This window comes from Brachycentrus maculatus, unplaced genomic scaffold (assembly GCF_059751285.1).
Source record: "Brachycentrus maculatus isolate JH-2025_06_01 unplaced genomic scaffold, ASM5975128v1 h1tg000153l, whole genome shotgun sequence".
Classification (NCBI taxonomy): Eukaryota; Metazoa; Arthropoda; class Insecta; order Trichoptera; family Brachycentridae; genus Brachycentrus; species Brachycentrus maculatus.
The window spans coordinates 455,553-478,676 of record NW_028280906.1 but is presented as its reverse complement, the minus strand read 5'-3'; the positions used below and the strand labels follow the sequence as shown (position 1 = coordinate 478,676).

At 31.3% G+C, this 23,124-nt stretch overlaps 1 protein-coding gene across 1 annotated transcript; it reads right to left on the bottom strand.

The window, feature by feature from the left end:
- Positions 1-640: 640 nt before the first annotated feature.
- On the bottom strand, positions 641-22,236 carry dos (daughter of sevenless). Its single transcript, XM_088261314.1, has 12 exons — positions 21,999-22,236; positions 18,523-18,645; positions 16,268-16,454; positions 15,163-15,260; positions 13,453-13,657; positions 11,885-11,947; positions 10,092-10,152; positions 5,028-5,094; positions 4,387-4,488; positions 3,787-3,867; positions 3,287-3,367; positions 641-2,774 (listed from the first exon to the last, which is right to left on the bottom strand). Exons 1-12 carry the CDS (start codon positions 22,074-22,076, stop codon positions 2,625-2,627), a joined length of 1,296 nt encoding a protein of 431 aa, XP_088117440.1. The 5' UTR covers positions 22,077-22,236; the 3' UTR covers positions 641-2,624.
- Positions 22,237-23,124: the final 888 nt, after the last annotated feature.

Here is a 23,124-nt window from a genome sequence, read left to right as displayed (position 1 = left end):
GCGCTCACCAACATCGTTAGATAAAGACAGTTTGCAAAGCTCAAAGAATTTACAGATTTTAAAAGGTCACATTTTATGTCACATCAAAAATTACTACTAACTCCATATAAAACTTACAAGTCTCGGCAATAATCAGCAAATATATTTATATCTTAAATTCTATAAAAAATACAGATTTTCTCAAAACTCAATAAAATAATAAAAATTATAAACATTGAACACAATGACTATTTAAAAAATATATACTTTAAAAAAAATTCTAAGGAATAAATACCGAATGGAAGTAAAATTAACCCAAAAATAATCTAAGTATAAATCGTTTTATAAATTGAAACACATAATAAATTGATTGAGAGTTGAAGACTAAATGTCCCATTGATCAATGAAAAAATTCCCTGATAATTACTTTTCGTGAAACAATCTTACCAAGTTGAAAACAAAGATCAAAGTGGAAAAATGTTTAGTGTGTCAGTTTATACCGTTCCAGTCGTGTGTAAGATGTATGCATTCCGAATAAGTTTATATATGTGCTACAATACTGTTTTAAACGCATTCTTTTTATATATAAAATCGCCATAATTGAACACTGTGTACAACAATTGCAGCATTCGTCAAGGGAAATTTTTACTAGTTGCTTCTGTTTTATTTTTCTGTACTATTTCATTCATACATGTGGAAAATAGACCCCGCATGGCGCTGATTCGTTAAGCGCGCCATTTTGTTGGCACGGATTACCCGTCCGTTACTGTATGTATCGTATATTGATGTCACACGCGTGTAACAAAATCAACCATAAAAATACAAGAACTCTCAATCAATTTCAAACAAATACAAAATTAATAATGAAGGTGTCCATTAATAAGAACTAATGGAAATCAACATGTGGTGATAAGGGCATGTTCATAAAAAAATATTTTTTCTTATCAATGTTAGTATAAAAACATCTCCCAAGTGGAGAAATCCAGATTTGTGAACAAGTATATAACACACTCACACACAAGTGTCGTGAACATATTTGGCTCATTTGACACATCTCATTTTATTAATATTCATTATTTGAACACATTTGAGTAATTTATAAAATAAAGAGTTAAGTCAATCTTCAGAATAGTGTCATAAGAAAAAACTCACAAATAGATAAATCACTACTCCTCTCTTATCTTCTTAAGTGTATATTATAAGGCAATGTGAAAGGCATTTTGGTTACGATAAAACTATTTAAATAATAAAATTAACTATTTGGTTCGGGTGAGACCTCCCGTTTGCATAATAATTTACAAAGAACACCCTGCTAGTAAAACAAAAGACAATACAAATATCCAAAACTGTTAAAAATAATAAAAACGTAAATGAGACCGTTAATAACAAGTATCGGGGAAATATTAAATGATATCTAAATATTTACGTAACATCCGTAATATAATTTTCTTAATTTGATAGTAAAAACGTTGCTAAATTCAATTATACATATATTGATGGTAAAATGATGATGATGATGATGATGATGAATAAAAAAAGCGAAAAAGGCGAATGTGCTAGTAAAAGAGCATTACAATAAAGCATTAAATGACGTTTGTAAGATTTGAATTTTTAATTCTTAATGTGTTTAGTTTCTAGTGAGACATTTATGTCGTAAATAATATATTTCAAATTACAAGTGGAAACTATACCTGAGTGATATTGCATCATATTCGTTTTAAGTGATGACATAATGGCAAATAAATATAACAATCATTACAAAATTTAATTCGGATATAGCTAAAAATATATAAAAGGTTAAAATTATCCATGCGAGGAAACCGCATGTTGTCCGTTCAACTCGGAATCTATACGAGTCAAATATAGTGTAAGATTTGAATTTTTAATTCTTAATGTGTTTAGTTTCGAGTGAGACTTTTATGCAATAAATAATATATTTCAAAGTGGAAACTATACCTGAGTGATATTGCATCCTTTTCGCTTTTAAGTGATGATATAATGGCAAATAAATATAACAATCATTACAAAATTTAATTCGGATATAGCTAAAAATATGTACAAAGTTAAAACGTTAGGGATAAAATTATTCATGCGAGGAAACTGCGTGTTGTCCGTTCAACTCGGAATCTATGAGTCAAAAAGAGTATAAGATTTGAATTTTTAATTCTTAATGTGTTTAGTTTCGAGTGAGACTTTTATGCAATAAATAATATATTTCAAAGTGGAAACTATACCTGAGTGATATTGCATCCTTTTCGCTTTTAAGTGATGATATAATGGCAAATAAATATAAAAATCATTACAAAATTTAATTCGGATACAGCTAAAAATATGTACAAAGTTAAAATGTTAGGGATAAAATTATTCATGCGAGAAAACCGGGTGTTGTCCGTTCAACTCGGAATCTATGAGTCAAAAAGAGTGTAAGATTTGAATTTTTAATTCTTAATGTGTTTAGTTTCGAGTGAGACTTTTATGCAATAAATAATACATTTCAAATTACAAGTCGAAACTATACCTGAGTGATATTGTATCCTTTTCGCTTTTAAGTGATGATATAATGGCAAATAAATATAACAATCATTACAAAATTTAATTCGGATATAGCTAAAAATATGTACAAAGTTAAAATGTTAAGGATAAAATTATTCATGCGAGGAAACCGCATGTCGTCCGTTCAACTCGGAATCTATACGAGTCAAATTGAGGGCATGAGTTTTGAGGAAGTCCACAGTTTTGTACACAGTGGGAGATTCCACCGCAGATCGGGACTTGAAGTGTGATGCCCTTGCATCCTGTAAAGAAAAATGATGAATTAGTTTATTTTTTAACTGAAATTTTAATGACTGCTAAGATACGTTGTTAAATACAAAACTTTGTCAGTTCCACACAGTAACGGAACAGGAAAATCTGTAAAGCAAAATCAATTGGACATATTTCTGGAAAAAGGATCCAACTCTTGAACTAATTGAGTTTTCTTTTACAAAAAAAATGAGAATGTGTAAGACATTTTGAGAAAACTGTGGATACTGCCCGAGAAAAAAATCTAATTCAGTTATCTTGACTAAATATTTTATAAATACTAAAACATTTAGTCAAGTACAAATGCAGGAAAAAGTTTAACCCTTAAACTAGAATCTCAGAGCTATTGGATACACAAGTTTAGAAAGCTTGGAGAGTTATGAAACATTCCAACAGACTGATATCAGAATCATATGGTTGACTTGCTCGGGATGTGGCCAATAAAGGTGTGTAAAATTGAAAGCATAAATTATGCATATGGAATAATTGATAATAATCTACTTACCCTACTGGGCATCTCCAAATCAAGATCCAAATACTGAAGTTTCTTGGGTCTCACCATATGCTTGGGAATATTACAAAAGTCCTGCAAAATTCAAATAATTTATAGGAGGCATCACATAACTATAAAGGTGATGATTCTGTTACATTTTGAATACGAAATATAAAATTAAATATAAGATGTTTCAAAACAAAATTTATACATAATTGTTTTTGACATGCATTAAAATTTGATATAGTTGAATGATGGGATCTATTTCTGATTTGCCACCTCAATTATCCATTTATAAATAGCTCTATTACAAATGAGAAAATGAAATCATTGATGAATATTATAAACATGAATGTTACCGAAATACATTTATGTATCCTACAAGGAAACGGGATATTTTCAAATTGAAAAGATTTTTTTTTTTTTTTGGAAAATGTACACATCCATTATTTTCTCCTTTGTAGGTCATATTATAAAGTATGTTTAGATTCATGAAATAAATGAAAATATACCTGATGGTTCAGGGACCTTGAAGAAGTTGATCGAGGTCTACCCGGTTTCTTGGTTCTGTCTACAATAGGTGCATATGATAACTGAAATAAGTAAAAATATAAACATATATTAATTTCAACTGTCAAGAGATTTTATTTTGACTGAATTGGAAGGGATGGAGCTGGAAGACGTCGAAATTACAGGGCAACAGCCCACACAGCAAGGGTTTGCATGGACTTTTTGCTAGACAGATTCCCCGGGCGCCTCATCTCCCTATGGTACGATTTGAACTAGCCAACGCTCTCTTGATTTATGTTTTTTTCCTGTAGGGATACCTACAATTCTCGATTGATACCAATTGTCCCATGACCCTGCGAACCCTCAAAAACAACATTTGAGCCCAATTCGTCAAAATTTCTGTGGCAGAGTTTCAGAGTGGACGAAAACTTCGTATTAAAACCTTCATAAACTTAAATTTGCTATCGGAAAAAAAGGAAAAAATTATTTCATAGCAGTCTGCGGTTTATTACAAATCCATGCGTCTCCCACATGTCACCCTGTATATATACATTAACCACATATTATTTATATTTTACAAAATGTATTAAAATAAAACAAACCTTGTTTAGTGGCTGAACGGCGTAACACTCTGAGAGAGGGATGTTTGAATATATGTTAGCATATCCGTGTAACCAAGGGCTGTTGTTTTTGCCTGTTGCACACTGGAATGTAAACAAAGTAGTAGTATTAAAATAATTGTTAGATTAATTAATTTCATTAAGTGTTTTAAAAAATATTATTCCATCTGAAATAATAAACTTAATAGAAGATATGAAGAAACTCTTATACTTCAAGAATTGTCTACGAAGTAATTAATGTCCTTTCAACATTGCTCAGTTGATCGAAAATAAATAAAGCCACGGCAAAACGTTATGGACTGCACGCAATGATTTCAAATTTAAAACTTTTGCACAAAATTATTTATATATTATTTCTTATACACTGAATGCAAAACCTCAGCAATGATTTCGTGGACTTTATTGATATTTGGAATAAGTAACAATATTTCATGCTAATGCATAATTCCTTGTTTTTTATATGTTCAACTTTGTTTAGACAAGTATTTTTCAAACCAATAATATACTTAAAAAAAGAAAACATATTATTTTATCATAATGTATACAACATGTAATATATTATTATGTACAAACTGGCTATGGCCTTTAACAGAGAAAAAAAAAAAGCTTTAGGGAATACTTACGCATATGTTTTGATATGGACCAGATGCATCTTTCGGCTCATTTATACGAGGACCATTAAACTGCGAACTGTAACAAAATGACGAGAAACATTTGTAGAAACAAATGGCACATTCTATACTTATGTACTGTATACACATATTGTGAAATATGTAATGAGGCAGTTGAATCTCATTAAATGGGTAAAATTTAAATTCAAGCTTTAAATAAATATACAATTTCATTTATTAATTCAGCAGTCATTTTGTACTAATATCTATCCATGTTAAGTTTAATTTTAGTTTGATATATACATACCACTATTTCTCTACTATTTCATATTTCTCTACTATGTTCTACTGTGACAGTGTTTCGATGCATTCCACGTCATTTAAAGACACCATATACGGTGTTTGAAAAATGATGCATCGATACACATGTCACAATAGATTTTAAGAAATAGTGGTATTAAGGAACTAAAATTTTAATAAAATATTTGAATTTGTTACTCTATACAAAATAATACATGTTGAAAAATGTACAGAATATATTTAAACTGACAGACAATTATGTGGTTGGTAGCTAAATTTAATGCTAAAGTTGATGTTAAATGTAATGTAATAAATATGAAGATATTACGATGAATTTTTTTGTTTGTTTGAATTATCTTAAAAAATCCCCTAATGTATTCAAGTAGATTTTTATTTTATTTTTAATAAAGTTACAATCAAGCTAGGAGTTTTTTCACTTTTCTACCCGGCAGCATGGACCGTGCGTTTGCATATCGGAGCACAATTCCCCCTTTTTGCTATATTTGGGTAATTTCTGATTTTATTTAAATTTCAACGATCCAGTCACATACAATACACATCAGCAGCAACGGTTTCCCCTGGGCTCAATAACTCATAATGAATTACACCTTTAAAATCCCACCAAACACCCACCAAAAATATTCCGCCATTATTAAGAATGCGTAAAAATTTGATCAATAACATTATCAACAATTATCAACTTCCCAAATGATGCAAAAATTAAGTAAATCACAAAAGATGTGCATAAGACTCAACAAACAAGTTTAAATTGGCTTGTATTGGACTCTGATATAATTTAAAATATGACTTACAATTCATCAAAAAAATTATACAATTCTTCAAATAGGACTTGTATTATATATTAAATTTAAACATATATATTCCTTAACGAATAATTTAAAACAATTGAACTAAGGGATAGTCATCAATAGATTTTTGTCACGATGTTGGTTTTTAAAACGATGAATGTGCGTTCACATACGTCATCAAATTTCTGTCATCGAACATTTTATGACGTAATATGGTTTATTGTCTATGGTTTATAGAGCTGTAATAGTAGTAGTATGGATTGTTTGTTTACCACTACACTACCATTTGTGTTGTACAAATATGAGGGGAGGGTGGACCATAGACATCAACAAATACAGCCGCCAATAATTTAGCAATGTTACCAATATTAAAATAAGTCCATCGTTTCTGTGACGCCATCCAATACCAACTTACGAAAACAACGCATTTACGCAGGCGAATTTTCCACAAGAAAATGATGAATGCAAATATTGATTATATCGGCTGTTATAAACAAAAAACGAGTGTAATACATCCTTTATAAGTTGAGTATGTTAAATTAAATATTCCTTCCGTCTGATAATGATCCATTATAATAATTAGAGAATGGTAAGTTAACCCTTTGGACGCATAAATCGACTATAATCCATGGTTTTTACAAGCCATGGACTAAAGAAAACAAATAAAAGGAAGTAAAAGGAATTTTATAAAATACTTTATTTTTTATAGAAAATTTACTTTTTTTAAAATTAATTTTTTGCTTAATGCGTTCAAAGGGTTAAAATATTACTGTGTAGCATACACCATTCTATCTATGTGTGTCATTTGTAGAGTGATCACTTAATTTAAACAACGACATGAATGCTCTGTACATGCACACACTTTCACACAACCATTGTCTACCTTAAAGTGATTTTTTGGCATCTTTTAAATTTTAAATTTACACTAATACTCAAAAATGTTAAATCGAATTAATTGAATGCAAAAACGAGACAGAGAAATTGTGAAGGAGAGATTAGACGTCGTATCGCCATCGCCAAAAGTGCCATGTCTAAGCTAGACAAAATCTGGAAAGACCGGGGTGTGAGTAACAACACCAAGATGAAGTTTGTCAGGAGCTTGGTCCACTCCATTTTTCTCTATGCTGCTGAAACGTGGACCATAAAAGCAGCATAAAGGAGAAAAATTTATGCCTTCAAAATGTGGTGTTGGAGGCGCATGCTCTGAATTCCATGGACAGCTAGACGCACCAATGAGTCCATTCGCCAGGAACTACGCTTGGATGGTTTGACTCTGGCTAATACCTGTACCTGACTGATTTTCCAGTTCTTTGGACACGTTGCGCGTGGCAACGAGGATAGCCTGGAACGACTAGTTGTGATCGGTAGCCTGGAGGGAAAGAGAGGGAGAGGAAGATCCCCCACACAATGGACCGATCAAATTAAGGCAGCAGCAGGCACCTCTGTGGTTGGAGCACTACGTGCAGCGCAGTAAAGGGATAACTGGAGAATCGTCATTGCTTCTGCAAGGGTCACAACCCTCAGCAATGAGGAATAAGACGGAGAAGAAAAACGAGAGAGATTGGGATGCAACACATACAGTTAAGGAAAGAAGCACCCTTTGCAACAACAAAAAATATGCATTCCATCCAACAACAAAAAAAGTGAGAATTTTTAATTCCAATATATAAGATAATGAATGTTAAGTTCAAATTTGGATCCTTAAAATAATGGATTCGATTACCGCGCAAATTACATACATGTATAAAAATATCCGCAATACGCATGTTATTAGATTTAAGTTTTATACTGACATTTCTTGGTGGAACTGCATTTTATAAAATAAAATAACAACTATGTAATTTGTTCCACATGAATTTTATTTGACCAGCAACCGGGTTTTGTCGTAACCGACATCATCAGACTGGTGGGGTAACACGTAACCGACATCATCAAACTGACAGGGTTTCGTCATAACCGACATCATCAGACCAGTCTGATGTCGGTTACGGTGAAACCCAGTTGCTGGTCAAATAAAATTGATGTGGAAAAAATTACATAGGTGTTATTTTTATTATATACGCATGTTACATAATTCTAACTTTAAGCACAAGAATATTGGATAAATTTTCTTGTGTCAGCATTTTTACTGAAAGAAGCCAGTTCTATAACTGCTGGTTTAAAACAGGAAAGTTGTAGAGTGCACATCGCCAAATTGCTAAAATTCACAGAAAACGCAAAAAAGTTATTGATACTATATCGCATCTAAACAACAAACTGACCCAGAACAAAATTTGTGAAAATCAAGTTATGTGAAGAGAGGCATTGTGTGACGCCTTCTATATATTAATGATAAAACAACAATATTGCAAGACTTTCACAAAAACATAAGTCTATTCATTACGCGCGTAGTTAAGGTGTTTGGCTACCGTGCTGAAGATCCCGGGTTCGGTTGCCACAGGGATTAAAATGTAATAAATAAGTGATTTATCATTCTTCTTTTTATTCAATATCGCCCCAGACTGGTACCTGATGCACGAGACTGATTTCCCAATCTTACCTTTATCAATTAACGATCAAGATAACACTGTGTCGATATGATGCAGTGCTCTATGTATCATTGGGTATAGATAAGAGTTAAAAAAAGAAAATCCAAAAAAATTTCATGATAGTCATCGATTTACCAAAATAATAAGAATATAATAAAAGTTGTTAATGAAATTGGCAATTTCAATCAATTAAAAAATAAAACAATATAATATACAACTAGTTTCTTTCTGAAATACAAATAAATATATATATATATATATATATATATATATATATATATATATATATATATATATATAAATATAGGGTTATCCAGTAGGAGGTTTCATTTAGATATTTGAAAAAACTGGTATATTTTAAGATAAATTAATGAATATTTATTGCATTGTTAAGAGAAAAGTATGCGATTAACGATGGAAAACGATATCAGCCAAATAGCCGCCACGGCTACGGCTGCAGCACCATATCCTTTTCATGAAATTTACCATGACCAATTCGCACATTTGCGGCTGTATGTCCTCGATAACTTCACGAATTCCATCTTTAAGGTCTTCAATCGATTGTAGAGCATTGGCATAGACCTTATCTTTCACGTGGCCCCAAGGAAAAAAGTCTCAAGGTTTTAATCACAAGATCTCGGAGGCCAACTGTGATCACCTCTTCGAGAAATAAGACGGCCAGGAAATTTTTGTTGCAAAATTGCGATTGTTTCGTTGCTTGTGTGACACGTAGCGCCATCTTGGTTGAAATAAGTCCTCCACATCAATATCTTCCAATTCCGGCCATAAAAAATCATTAATCATAGCTCGATAGCGCAATCCATTCACTGTAACAGTTGCACCAGCCTCGTTTTCGAATAAGTAAGGTCCAATCACACCGTTAGCCCAAAAACCGCACCAAACAGTGACACGTTAAGAGTTTCGATTCTTCACATCACCAAGTTGTCCCAACAGCTCAAATTTTTTAACAAGTTTCACTATTGCTGGCCGAAAAGGCGCTTCACGACGGCCAAAAAGTGCTTTAGTTCTGCGAACTGTGATTGCAAAATTTTCACCATTTCTGTAGTGAATTTTAACAATTTTAATGCGTTGTTGAAGCGTGTATCGTTGCATTTTTATTAGTCGCGTAGTTTTTACTTGTCAAATGTCAAAAGATGACAGCTTCAAAAGTGGCAGCTGCCCAGATAGCGGGCTATTCAAAATGAAACCTCTTATTGGAAAACCCTTTATATAAACATTGAATTTTTCCCTTTCACTAATTGATTTTAGAAAATATATATTCTGAATTAACTGTGGAATTTTGATTATTATTTGAATTAACAGGGTTTTACTGCAATGATGTTTATTAAGTTTGTGTGTGAGGAATGTGTGTGTGTGTTTAGCAAACAATGTTCATTCATCGCATTAATGAGAAAGGTATTAATAATTTTTATATATACTTTTGGGGTAGATCCAGTGTTAGGTGCGGGGGCTTCGGGGGTCGAGGTCGCATGGGGGGTTCTGAAAAAAATAAATATTTTTTTAAATTTAAAAGCACGCCTACAAAACCTATAAATAGGGTGTTTTTTAGAGGTATATTAATACAAAATGAATGTCTATGATATTCACATTATTTAACCCTTAGAACGCGTTAAGCAAAAAATAAAAGTTTGTTTTGAAAAATGCAAATTTTCCATAAAAAATAAAGTAATCTATAAAATCATTTTTATTTGTTTAAGCCATATCCATGGCTTGTAAAAGCCATGGACTATAGTCGATTTAGTAAAAAAGGATAAAAAAATTCAGGTGATTTTAGTCGATCTACGCGTCCAAAGGGTTTAACCCATCGGCCTATCAGCCGCCAACCGTTGGCGATAGGTATATTTTTACATTTGCAAATCAGCCACCTTTTAAGCCACGCCCCCATTCGCGGAAGTTCATATTATAAAGATACTTTTGCGTGATATCTACAAATCAGTAAAGAAAGCTATTTGTAATGGATTATATCTTTTAATTTTAATACAAATTTATTGACGACACTAGACCAAAGATGTCCATGTAAGAAAAGAATTATCATTTTGATTGAAATATCAACTAAAATCAGTGAGAAATCAAAACTGTGTCATTGGTCGGCTGTTGGACCGCGCACTAAACATTTGATGTTTAGTGCGCGGTCCAACCGGTGGTACCTTTTTCTGCATTAAAGATTATTTCTATGCTTGTTCTCGTTTTATCAGGTGCAAAATATTAGCGCCCCCTTGTTTGAAAAACCCATATCACCTCCCCTCCGGGCGGGGCAACTTTCTTACTTGCGGGGATACATTCAATTAGTGTACATGTACGTGTTAGTGTACATATACATAATTAGTGTACATATACATGTTTTGAAAAAAAACTGATATGCGGATGGGTTGATAGTTAATTTTATGCCATCGTTGTTTAAATATGATTTCGGTCAAATGAGTGCCACGGCTAGATCAAATGAAGCGCAATTTTGAGGTCCAACTTTATCGCGTGATTGGGGCCGTATATCAGCAATAACATAGCGAATGTCGACTTCTTAATGGTCCAACGTCTTATTTATTTGGTGGAGCGTGAAAGACGCCAAAAAACATTGTACAGATCCGAATTAAGTTTGCGATTACTTGCGACTTGTAATTATTATACTGAGGGTTGGGTGGCAGACTTGATGTCGGGTTGATGAAAAAAATCGTGTTGATAATGGTAGAATATTTTTGCAGTTGAACCATGAACACTGTCACAAAGAAATTGAAAATAAAATTGTAACTCGTGCAAAACAAAATTAAAGCTTCGACTAACAAAGCAATAAACGTCAAATAGGAAAAAGCAAACATTTTAAATTACAATTGTAAATGCTAAGCAGTCACTTGTATCAAATATAAAAAACAGTGTTGCTATGACCACAACAATTATTGCCTCTTTTCATATCAACATCAGTCACATTCACCATCTTAGGTATCTCTACATGAGAGAGTACGGCTATTATCCTCGGCTCTTCCCGACCGAGTTTCTCCAGGGTATGCTTGGCTACAATAGTTTAGAGACTAGAAGAAATGTGTATTTGATTACGCATTTTTATCAATTGTTGCGCGGTAAATATTTACTTAAAAAACTGATATACGGATGGGTTAAGTATAATGTAAAAAAATGAGTTATATTTATTGAAAAAACAATTTTTTAAATCAACAATAGGATTATTTATTTATTTAAAAATTAATTAATTAAATTATACCTGGGGCTGTCAGCAAGTTTAGCTTAGAGAATTTTGAAACTAAGTCTTGCGCTGGTTGTGCATCTATAAAACAAAATAAAAAGAACATTAATTTTTTTAAAAATTATCAAGCGTGTATTAATTATAATATGTACTATAAAAATTGTACATCAACAGATCAGTTCTACAAAGCTAAAACTATGAATTGGTAATTGATGGATATCTCGATTAGCATTTTTATATAACTAAAAAATATTTTTTATTTATTTATTTCCAAAAGAAAAAATTATCAATAACTTCTTACCCATTACTTTGTGCAATGGAAAAAAAATTCATATAAGTAATAGAAAACAAAATTTAGACTTGTTTACATATCGCTCACTCCTTTCAATAACGTCATAAATCAAAAATCGACAATTTTCAGTTGCACATGTTTTCGGAATGCCCAGAAAATGTACTATATCCCAGCAAAAGCGGCATATTTTTAACTTAATATTTACCCGTTACAGGGCAGAAAGTGTTGTTTTTGCATTTTGAAGAAAAGGTATTGTTTAATTGTTTTTTCAAATATACTAAATATTTTTCAAATGGAGAAAAAACCTTCAGCTTTTACCTAAAAAGATCTGTTGCACAGTAAAAAGTTCTAAAAGTGGCTTCATATTTATTTTTAATATATTGTATTACAATATTTAACATTAAAAACGCTCTCCTGAAAAATCAAGTATTTTGATTTATGACGTTCTTGAAAGGAGTGAGCGATATGTAATGGAAGCATTGATATATCCATATGTAACAAAGCAAACGCTGCCAACTTATGTCGAAATTCTATATCGGAAGTGGATAATATTTTGACATATTATTTAAATGCAAGACATTTTTGTACTGACCCAAGAGAGATTGTAACCCAGAATTGCAAAGCAATATTGTATATTGCAATAGTATAAATTATGTATTTTATTGACACGAAAAACTTATAAAGTGGATGATCCTGTGCATATTGCAAGTGAATATTATTATTTATTTATCCATTTGCAGATAGGCATAAAGTACATATTATTCGTTAGTAAATAAAGTGATTTTTCACAAGATAGCTTTGAAGCGCTATAACTTTGTCCAGTAGAGAAAAATATTGAATTTACATAGGTTATTTCAATAGTATGAATGCAGAAAAAAAAATGTTTCTTTAGATTATTACTTTCCGAATACATAATACATTTTGACATTTGAACTCGCTTATGAAAATACATATTTAAAAAAAATTCTTATTGTCTGCATTGTGGAACGATTCTTACTGTGGGACCATTTATAACCTCTTGTATGGCTTCTTTTTAAATAACTTGAATGACACATAATGCGCAAAATTGATTTATATATTTACATAAATCTTAACAACACTAACATTTTGAAATATACAAGAGATGTCGATAATGTAGTGATTTGTAATAAAATAATCAGTAGTTTAAAGTATTACATATGAGATTATGAATCAACATACCGATACGTTGAAACCCCTTCACAGATTAATTTCTTATCCCCCGTGTTATGTCAATCGTTTAAAATAGATACAAACATATCTCTAAAGATGTTACCTTGTTTAGCTTTGTCCTCAAACACCGAGTCATTTTCATAATTGGCTACACTCGGTGTTTTAGAATTTCCCTGGCAACTGTCATCTGTAGAACTGTTCAACCGTGAAGAGGTTTGGGTTTGACTTCCGCTGGTCGTGCTGGCTTTTGCACAACCCTTGAAGCGAGAATTGAACGCAAAGTCTTGAGATTTGGTTATTCGTCTTTCCTAAAAATAATGAAACAAAAAATACCGTCAATACATGGTGCCGAGTATTCAAAGAACAAATGGGGGGAAAACATCAGACATTGATAATTATCAATCTTAACCACATAGTGTGTTGAAATTAATGTCAGTCATTAAAAAAATGCGAGGCACTTCATGCTTTAGTACGAATGCCACTCGTATAAAAAATGATTCGAGGCACTTTATGCTTTAGTACGAATGCCACTCGTATAAAAAAAGTTTGCCGATTGAGTGATGAGGTGTGGTCACCATAGGTACTGTCTATACCAAAAAGTAACATTAAAAAGTTTATATCTTTGTCAATATTATTTTTATTTTTAAACCTTAACATTTAACAGTTTGGATAAAGGTTGTAAAATGACATTTCCATATGCTTTAATCCCAAAAATATGTTTCTCAAATAGCAAATTTTGTGTCCCGTATTTAAAACTGGCTTTAGACGACTTTAAAATTTACCGACACAACATAAAAACCAAACGTCTATATTTGAACAGGTGAATAGTAAATTTTTTAACAGTTGTGTTCAGAAACATTTGACAAATGTTCATTAGATGCCTAAAGATAAACTGCATAATCATTGTTAAATTCAAGAACTACATCATCTTACTGGAAAAACATTAAAAAAACAATCTGAAAAAACTTTGATATAATTGAATATGTAGTAACTAAATTATCAAAATAAATAGTTTAAGAGACATTAAACTATTTCTTCATTTTATATGTAAATTTGCCTTAATGTGATGTACAAATTTATTAGGGAAAAAAATGTTTTTATCACTAAATGTCATTTAAAAAATATTTTCTAAAGGATAAAAAAACTTCAATGTAAAATTTAAAAGAAAGTAGGAATATGGCCTCAAATTTTTTGTTGCACCTAATATTTTTTGTTTACATGCGTCATCTATTTTAAATTGTTATTCAAATGATAACAAGGATTCCAACGGTAAGTCAAGGTGGAGAAAAGATAAAAATACAGATTAGAGTACAGAAAAACCTCGATATAATGAACATCAGATGTAACGGACAAAAAAAGGTCAAATATGAAAAAATTAAAAACATCCAGTTGATATTAAATTCAAGTGTCGAGCATGTAAACAATTTTAAGCAGTAATGATAATCACAAATTATGTCTCAAAACTTCAAAAGGCAAACAAAACTTCATTCCTTTCTCAAAGAAGGATTACCGAAAGCAATATAAAACAGATTTTTTTTTCACGAGTGTCCTAAGACAATAAATTTTATTTTATTTGTGTTTTGTATTGTTTATATATGTATATCTTAATACAGTTTTTATATTGTTAAAACTTTTTTATAAAACGGACTTTCGGCTTTAACAGAACCCCCTCCCTCAAATTATTCCCTTTTACTGTATTTATTATCTAAGAAATGTTTGGTAACATAAATAAAATACATAATTCTCGGGAGCCCTAATTCTAGTACATTATGTAATAGCATAAACCTATTTGTTTAAAATAAAATCTACTTACTTCTTTAGTCATTTGATTTGGCATTCCTGTGATGCACTCCGAAATAGAGATGTATGGACCTGAAGGGTTTGGTGATGATTCTGGTCCTCTCAAATAAACTGCAAAGGGATGACAAAAATATTTTTCAAATATATATGTATATATATCATTTACAGCTAATGCTGTTTAAAAACTACTACTTTAGCATTGAAAAAAATGTGTTATTTCAGCAATTGTAAAAAATATAGTAAGACCCAGCTGACACGGTTTCAGTATTACGAGGTAGTCCTGGGATTCCCCAATATCCTCTGTGGTATTGATATTACACCTTTCTGATATTACACAAAATTTCACACAATTTATTTATTGCTTTCATATTATTCAAGTGTATGTTGAGGATGATGACCTTATTTAACACTGTTTTGTCTAGCATTGTGATTGCAACGAACCTAGCACAAAAAATATAAACATAACGATTTTTCACAACCAGAAAACTTTACCCGAATCCGTAAAAAAATTTTGATGAGAAAAAAAACAAGTTGGATTTAAGAACTTTGGATGAAATAGGTTTTTTTTCCTGTTAAGCGGGGTCTTACTATATTAAATACCTACATTAACCTTTCCGGAAGTATGGATGTAATTAAATGGCGGTGCAAATTTTCCTCAAAGTCGACATCAATGAAGGTCGAAGTCCGTCTGTCAGTTGGTATGATGTAACTTGTATAGCAATGACATTTGTGGATATTTGTAATAATTTTGTCATAAATTAAACCTAGAGATGGAGAGTTTTATTTATTTAAAAAAAAAACTATTTGACATAATTTCAACAACAAAAACTTATGTAAAAAGAACCCACTAACCACAGAAAGTCAGACATTAATTATTGTACTCTCGGAAAGGTTAAAGAACACCAATAAAACAACAACTTTTTTTTACACTATATAAAGGCAACATAAGGTTTGATTTCCCAAAAACAGAACACTTTACCCAAATCGGTTAAAATTTATTTACAATAAAAAACTAGTAGGTTTAAAAGAACTTATTAGAAATAAATTTATGAAAAAAAAAGATGAATTATTATATTTTGTAAATTTAAAAGTTTTGGAGGAAGGATTTTTAAACTTACATTTGTTTACGTGATCAGACGATGTCATGCCGCAAACAACGCAAATGACTTCAACCCACTTTTCCATTTCCAATATACTATCGGCTGCTAGATGGTATATACGATTCAATGTTCTGATAGAGAAAACTGATCCCCGAAAAGCTGGACCCTCACTGCTTCTCCTTTGCATTTGCAGCCCAGCATCAATCTTAAATATACCACATTTATAAGAACATGCACAATTAGCTACCAGTATTTCTTTATTTTTACTTCATGTACAGAAAAAAAGGTACATTGCCGGGCTTATTGCTAAGAAGCAATGTCTTTTTACCAACCAAAAACGGATTAGTGATATTGGTCAAAACGTTTGATAACTTATATAGCTGTTTGCAATCAGAGGGTAGATAGAGCTTGAACAAAAAGTAAAAATGAGAAAGAAAGAAAAAAATCTGAAATTATAATTTACTGCTGTATTACTTAAGCAACTACTTTATATTATGTTATTATGAATTATTTATAAAAATTACAAATTGATAATAAGGAAGGGAAAGGAAGAAGGTAGTTAGAGGAAAAACTAAAGAAAGAGGTTTGATGGACGTTTAGGATTCTAATGATAGATAGTAATGTGTCAGACGTTTCTTAAACGTTATCAAGGAAGGAACATTTTTTACAAGGAGAGGTAATTCATTCCATAGTCTGGCCGCTTGGATAGACAAGGAATTACTGAAGAGTGATGTTCTATGGCTAGAAAGGAAAGTTTTCTTTCTTGGGAAGAACGAAGTGATAGACCTGATATGAGAGGTTTATAAAGTTTTCAGCAAGATATTTAGGTGCATTGGGGTTGTGATTAAGAATATTATAAAGTAGCGTGAGAGATTGTTTTTATTGAGATGAGTGCGAGAAGGTGATACATGGTAATTTTTTTTTAGAATGAAAATTAAACAAATGCTTTGATTTTGTAGACGATCCAGATGATTGATAAGATCAATGTTTGCGTCAATGTAGCAAACATTAGCATAGCATATGGAAGACAGAATAAAAGATTGTGATAATTTTATTTTCACTGTGGTCGGGAGATAGTCTTTATAAAGCACAAAGAGTGCGGTAGAATCTCTTTCCAACTTTTCTCAGTGATTCGTTCAACCCAGGATAAATTTAGTTCCATTATGACCTCAAGATTTACTATTTTAGTAAAGGGACATATCGCTCACTCCTTTCAAGAACGTCATAAATCAAAAATCATCAATTTTCAGTTGTGCATGTTTTCGGAATGCCCAGAAAATGTACTATATTCCAGCAAAAGAGGCATATTTTTAACTTAATATTTACCTGCTACAGGGCAGAAAGTGTTGTTTTTGCATTTTGAAGAAAAGTTATTGTTTAATTATTTTTTTAAATAAACGAAATATTTTTCAAATGGAGAAAAAAACTTCAGGTTTTACTTAAAAAGATCTGTTGCACTGTTAAAAGTTCAGTAAGTGGCTTGATATTTATTTTTAATATATTGTATTATATTTTCAAACTTTAAAAACGTTCTCCTGAAAAATCAAGTTTTTTGATTTATGACGTTCTTGAAAGGAGTGAGCGATATATGTTTGGTAATTTCAAGTGTTCAAATGGTAGTGAACTTGAGAAGAGAGATTTGTCTATGGCTACCGATAATGATTGCTTGGGATGTTTTTGGATTAATAGATATTCATATTATAATCATCTTAATTATATACTATAATTAACCATGAAATATTTTTTATATGCTGATTAACACAGTAATAAAATTAAAGTTCCCTCATTATCCATAAAACAAAGTGGGGTCAAATATAGTGTCATGTAACAAGCACATAGTGAATAGTAATATTGATAAATTAAAAACATGGAAGACTTCAGCAAAAAATAATTTTTATTATTATTTTATTGTTGCGTATTTTATTGCCTTTTGGCATATAAAATAAATGGCTATCCGTACTGATTGAATTTTACCTTATTTTTTAAAAATATTTAGTAATATTTAAAGTTTATAAATGGTATTTTTGGAATACTGGAATAAGAAGCACCGATAGTTGACGCGTATATTTGTAAAAAAAACATATTAAAACCCCTAAGTAAGCTAATAAAGTAAAATTAGTGATGTACTGGTAAGTGTGAATGCAGATGTTAAAAAATAGATTTTTCGCAACAAAACAAAGGAATGTTATCGAGTTATACTATTCATGGCACATGAAAAACTAAAAATTAACTACATGTACATGATCATATCATAAAACAATGTAAAAACTTACTTGATGACATGTGTCCAAGTCGATAGTTCCTTTCAACTTACGATTGGTTTTGTCACTATAGTAATCTAGATAGTATCGTCCTGGAGATTTTGTCTTAAGGGAAAACCAACGTCGACTCCATTTCTGAAATAAAAGTAAGAAGAGACCAATTTAAAGGGTTATCAACAATCTCATAAATATATTACCGTTCAGTTTGTAAACAATACAAAACATTTATACCTCAGCTACTAGACATGGGCAATCCAATTTAAAAACCAAAATAATTAATGACTTCTTCAGTTATTACTTATTTTTTTTTAGATTTAAACATTTTAAAGGTAGTAATGCTAATTAGTGCTGAAATTTGGTTACATATTGCGAATTCTTAGCTCCCAATTTGATATGAAAAACATTCGCCGTAAAGAAACATAAACTGTGAAAATGTAATTAATATCATTCCAATCGAGTAACCCAAAAAATAACAGTTACCCATTAATCACATCCTATCAGGGACATATTAGAATGGATAGGCACATTGTCTCTAGACAATGAATAGTCACCGAATTAATTGAAAATTAATGCTAAAAAGCTAGAGCACAAACAACATTTACAGTTTGTCACCACCAAATAATAAAATTGATAAAAATTATATTCAATACTGTATTATTAAGCACAAGAACTGTGGAAAAAATAAGATCGGGTGAAAAATGTTAAACCCTTTATTGATTTTTAACTGGTGGTTGTAAAAGAGATCTAGCTCATTATACATTTATTGCATCGGCGGAAAATTATTTGATGTTTCTTAGCAAATGGTTTAGTCTGATCTGTAAATATGTACCGGAATTAGCACAAAGATGGCTCTAGTTATCAATTTATTGATTGTTAAACTGCATTCTTAGCTCTATTTTCTTGAGTTTACATATCTCTCACTCCTTTCAAGAACGTCATAAATAAAAAATTGTCAATTTTCAGTTGTGCATGTTTTCGGAATGCCCAGAAAATGTACTATATCCCAGCGAAAGCGGCATATTTTTAACTTAATATTTACCCGCTACAGAGCAGAAAGTGTTGTTTTTGCATTTTGAAGAAAAGGTATTGTCTAACTATTTTTTTTAAATATACTTAATATTTTTCAAATGAAGAAAAAACATTCAGGTTTTACGTAAAAAGATCTGTTGCTCAGTAAAAAGTTCAATAAGTGGCTTGATATTTAGTTTTAATACAATATATTTTGAAACATTAAAAACATTCACCTGAAAAATCAAGTTTTTTGATTTATGACGTTCTTGAAAGGAGTGAGCGATATGTCAGACTTTTAACTCATAACAATACAAGTTTAATACAACTAGATACTTTTATAGCATTAAACATGTACATTTTTGTGCCTGAAAACTATGATTTGTAGGCAGCATTGATTTTCTGTTACCATTGATTGAATGCTGAAGTTGAAGCTTACAGAGAAATGTTAACAAATCACAGTATTTTGAGTGGTTTAAAAAATTAAAAAGTGGAAACTGACATGAGAAATGAAGATTTTGGAACACGACCGAGAAAATTTGAAGATGCCGAATCGCAAACATTTTTGGACGTTAACGACACTCAAACGCAACGGTAACTCGAAAAAAAAATACAAAAGAAAATAATTTCTTCATTGAATTGTGACTGGCGATGAAAAATGCATATGTTTCGAGAACCCTAAGAGTAAAAGATCATGGGTAACTCCAAATAAATCAGCTACAAGGCCAAGTTGTTACGGATGGAAGACAATGCACCCTGTTTGGTGGGATCAGGGGGGTGTTATCTATTATGAGGTCCCAAAACCTGACAAAACCGTTAATAATGAATGCTACCCACAACAAATGACGGATTTGATTTGAGAATCGCGTGAAAAACACCAATATATCAAAAGAGAAAACACAAAGAGATTTCGCTCAGTGACAATGCATCATCGCACAAAGCGAAACTGGTCAAGAAACGATTGAGGCGCTTAGTTGGCAAATACTTTCAATGCGGCTTACTCACAAGACTTGCCTCCGTCCGATTAATACTTATTTGCGCCAATAGAACACGCACTTACCGAGCAGCGCTACGCTGCTTTCGAAAATGTACAAAAATGGTTTTGTCAGAGACATGGAAAATACTTCCAACAAAATATTTTGTTTGCAATAAATGTGTATTATTTTTCCAACAACAACAGAAAACAGTTTCACGTTTACAGACCTGACAAATATTTATGTTAGTTGACATATAGTAGACACAATTATTGGGATTAATGTTGTGGTGAATGAAGAAAACCCACATCCATTCAATACTGTTGTTGTTTTTTTTTTGCAATCCATTATTTATAGGATGTTTTGTAATTCACTATTCTTATTTAAAAAATAAAATAATAAATAACAATAATTGGAGGATTATGCTATAACATTTCAATTGCTTTCCATTGCAAGAGTCAGAATGATGGGAAGAAAGATGGAATTTTGCTGTAAATCAATGCATCCCTTCACCCCATTGTTGTTGTCCTCATAAGGTCACCAGATGTGTTAGTAACATTTAACAAAGCAATTCTACAAATACTATACAATGGTTGGACAAATAGTTTTTTTTTACTTATTTCGCTATACAAAGTAAAATTACTATATTCTGTTTTTATGTTGTTGCGGTATTTGAGTTTATGGTTGTAGCTATTTTTGGGGTTTAATATTTCTAATTCCACTATGGACCTATGGTTTATCATTTTTAAAAAGGAATGACAATTTATACACAGCAGGCATTTATTGTATATTCTAATTCATATTGAATTTGAAAGTTTTAATCTGTTTATATTGATAAACAAGGACATTGCTAGAATTTTTTTTTTTTAACAAAGTGAATTGACCTGATAAAAACGAGATATTATATTGGTGGTAATTTTTCGCATTTCATTTTAAAACACTCATTTGACGTTAAAGGAAAAACAAAATGACTATACTAAACCTATAGGCAAGTAACCAATACCTAGTAACTGTTTATCTCTGCCAAATGATTCATAAAAACACAAACGGAAATATTTTATCTTTCGTGTACTGTCAATATAATGCAAACGTTGTTTATCACGAGCTCCGACTAACTTGCTAATCAAACCGCATATTGTCTTCGCAACAATGCAATTCGTGTGATAAATAAGGAGCGCTATATACATTATACAGCTCATTGTTTTCCTGCTCGAGTGTTCAACCCTGATATGAACAAATTGCGCAAAGAAATACAATTATTTACTCGAGTCCTTAATTCCGAAGTGGTATTATGCTTTTGACGTAAGTGAAGTAATAAACAAGAAACAAATAATCGATGAAATCACACAAACTCATAACAGATGTCGAATTCTCAAATAGATGAATCGACATGTCAAATTTGAAGGATCGGATTGTAGCGCTTTAATTAACGTCGGAAGAAAGGGCAAAAAAATGTTAATTTCATAAAACTAATTATATTTGCGTAAATATTTAAGAAATACTTACGGCTCTCCATAAACGGTTTGAAGGGGGTGATTTAGTCAACCAGCCTTCGTAAACAATGCTGTCTGGAGGTCTAGACATCGTTGGACACGTTAATTACAGCCACTTTCAACTTAAACACTACTTGAATACGCTTACCTAACCCGCAATACTATGATAATACATTAAACAAACTAATTCTACTTAAAAAAGAGACTAATCACCACAACATAACCGAACGAACCCGAACCCGAGGTAGAACAACGATCATAGACAAAGTGACATTCTTTACCATAGAGACGAGTAGTAAAAATACTTAAATAAAAACAAACGACGGACCTACTTAGCAAGCGCTTACAAAAAAACCGAGAAAGCGTCAGAAGCGAGCTGATCCGACGGAGGCAGACGGCGGAATAATGCAATGCATACAAGAAACATTATTATATTGCAAAGGGACTGACGCACGACATCAGCGTAGGTTCAGAGGCTGGCGGTTTGTTAGGATGGGGAAGGGGGCAGAATAAATCAAATCCAAGTGCTAGACCAGGGAGAGCGCCAAAATTATTTATTTTCTGATTTAAGTTTTACTTAGTAAATACCACTTTAAGTTTGACTTAGGAAATAGTGGTATTTAAAATAATAATTCTAATGTTGAGTTTCGTGTACTATGTATTTTAAGCGTTAGGTAACTGAAAATTTGACGCTTCATAACTGAAGAGGTTTTATAAATACCTGTGATGACAATCTTAAAAAATCGTTTTTGAATTGAATATATAAAATCATAAAAAAGGAAGAATAAATAAACAGATTTGAATAATCAATTTTTTCCATTAAATGTATAAGGTAACTGAAAAAAAATAGTTTTTTTTTAATACCTAAGATAAAATTTAAAAATATATAAATTAAAAAACGTTATAGATTTGAATACATAAAATTCTAAAAAGTAAGGATAAATAAACATATAAAAAATGCGTTAAATATTATTCACCATACATACATTTTTTATCAATCATAAATATCGCAGACGAGGTTTTACTCGTAAAAAGCAGTAGTTTTTTTTCAATTAAAACATATGAATACTACTTCCCGATATTTGCGTAATGTGGTTGTCAATCATGGGTAGAATAGTAAATATCACACAGTGTGTAAA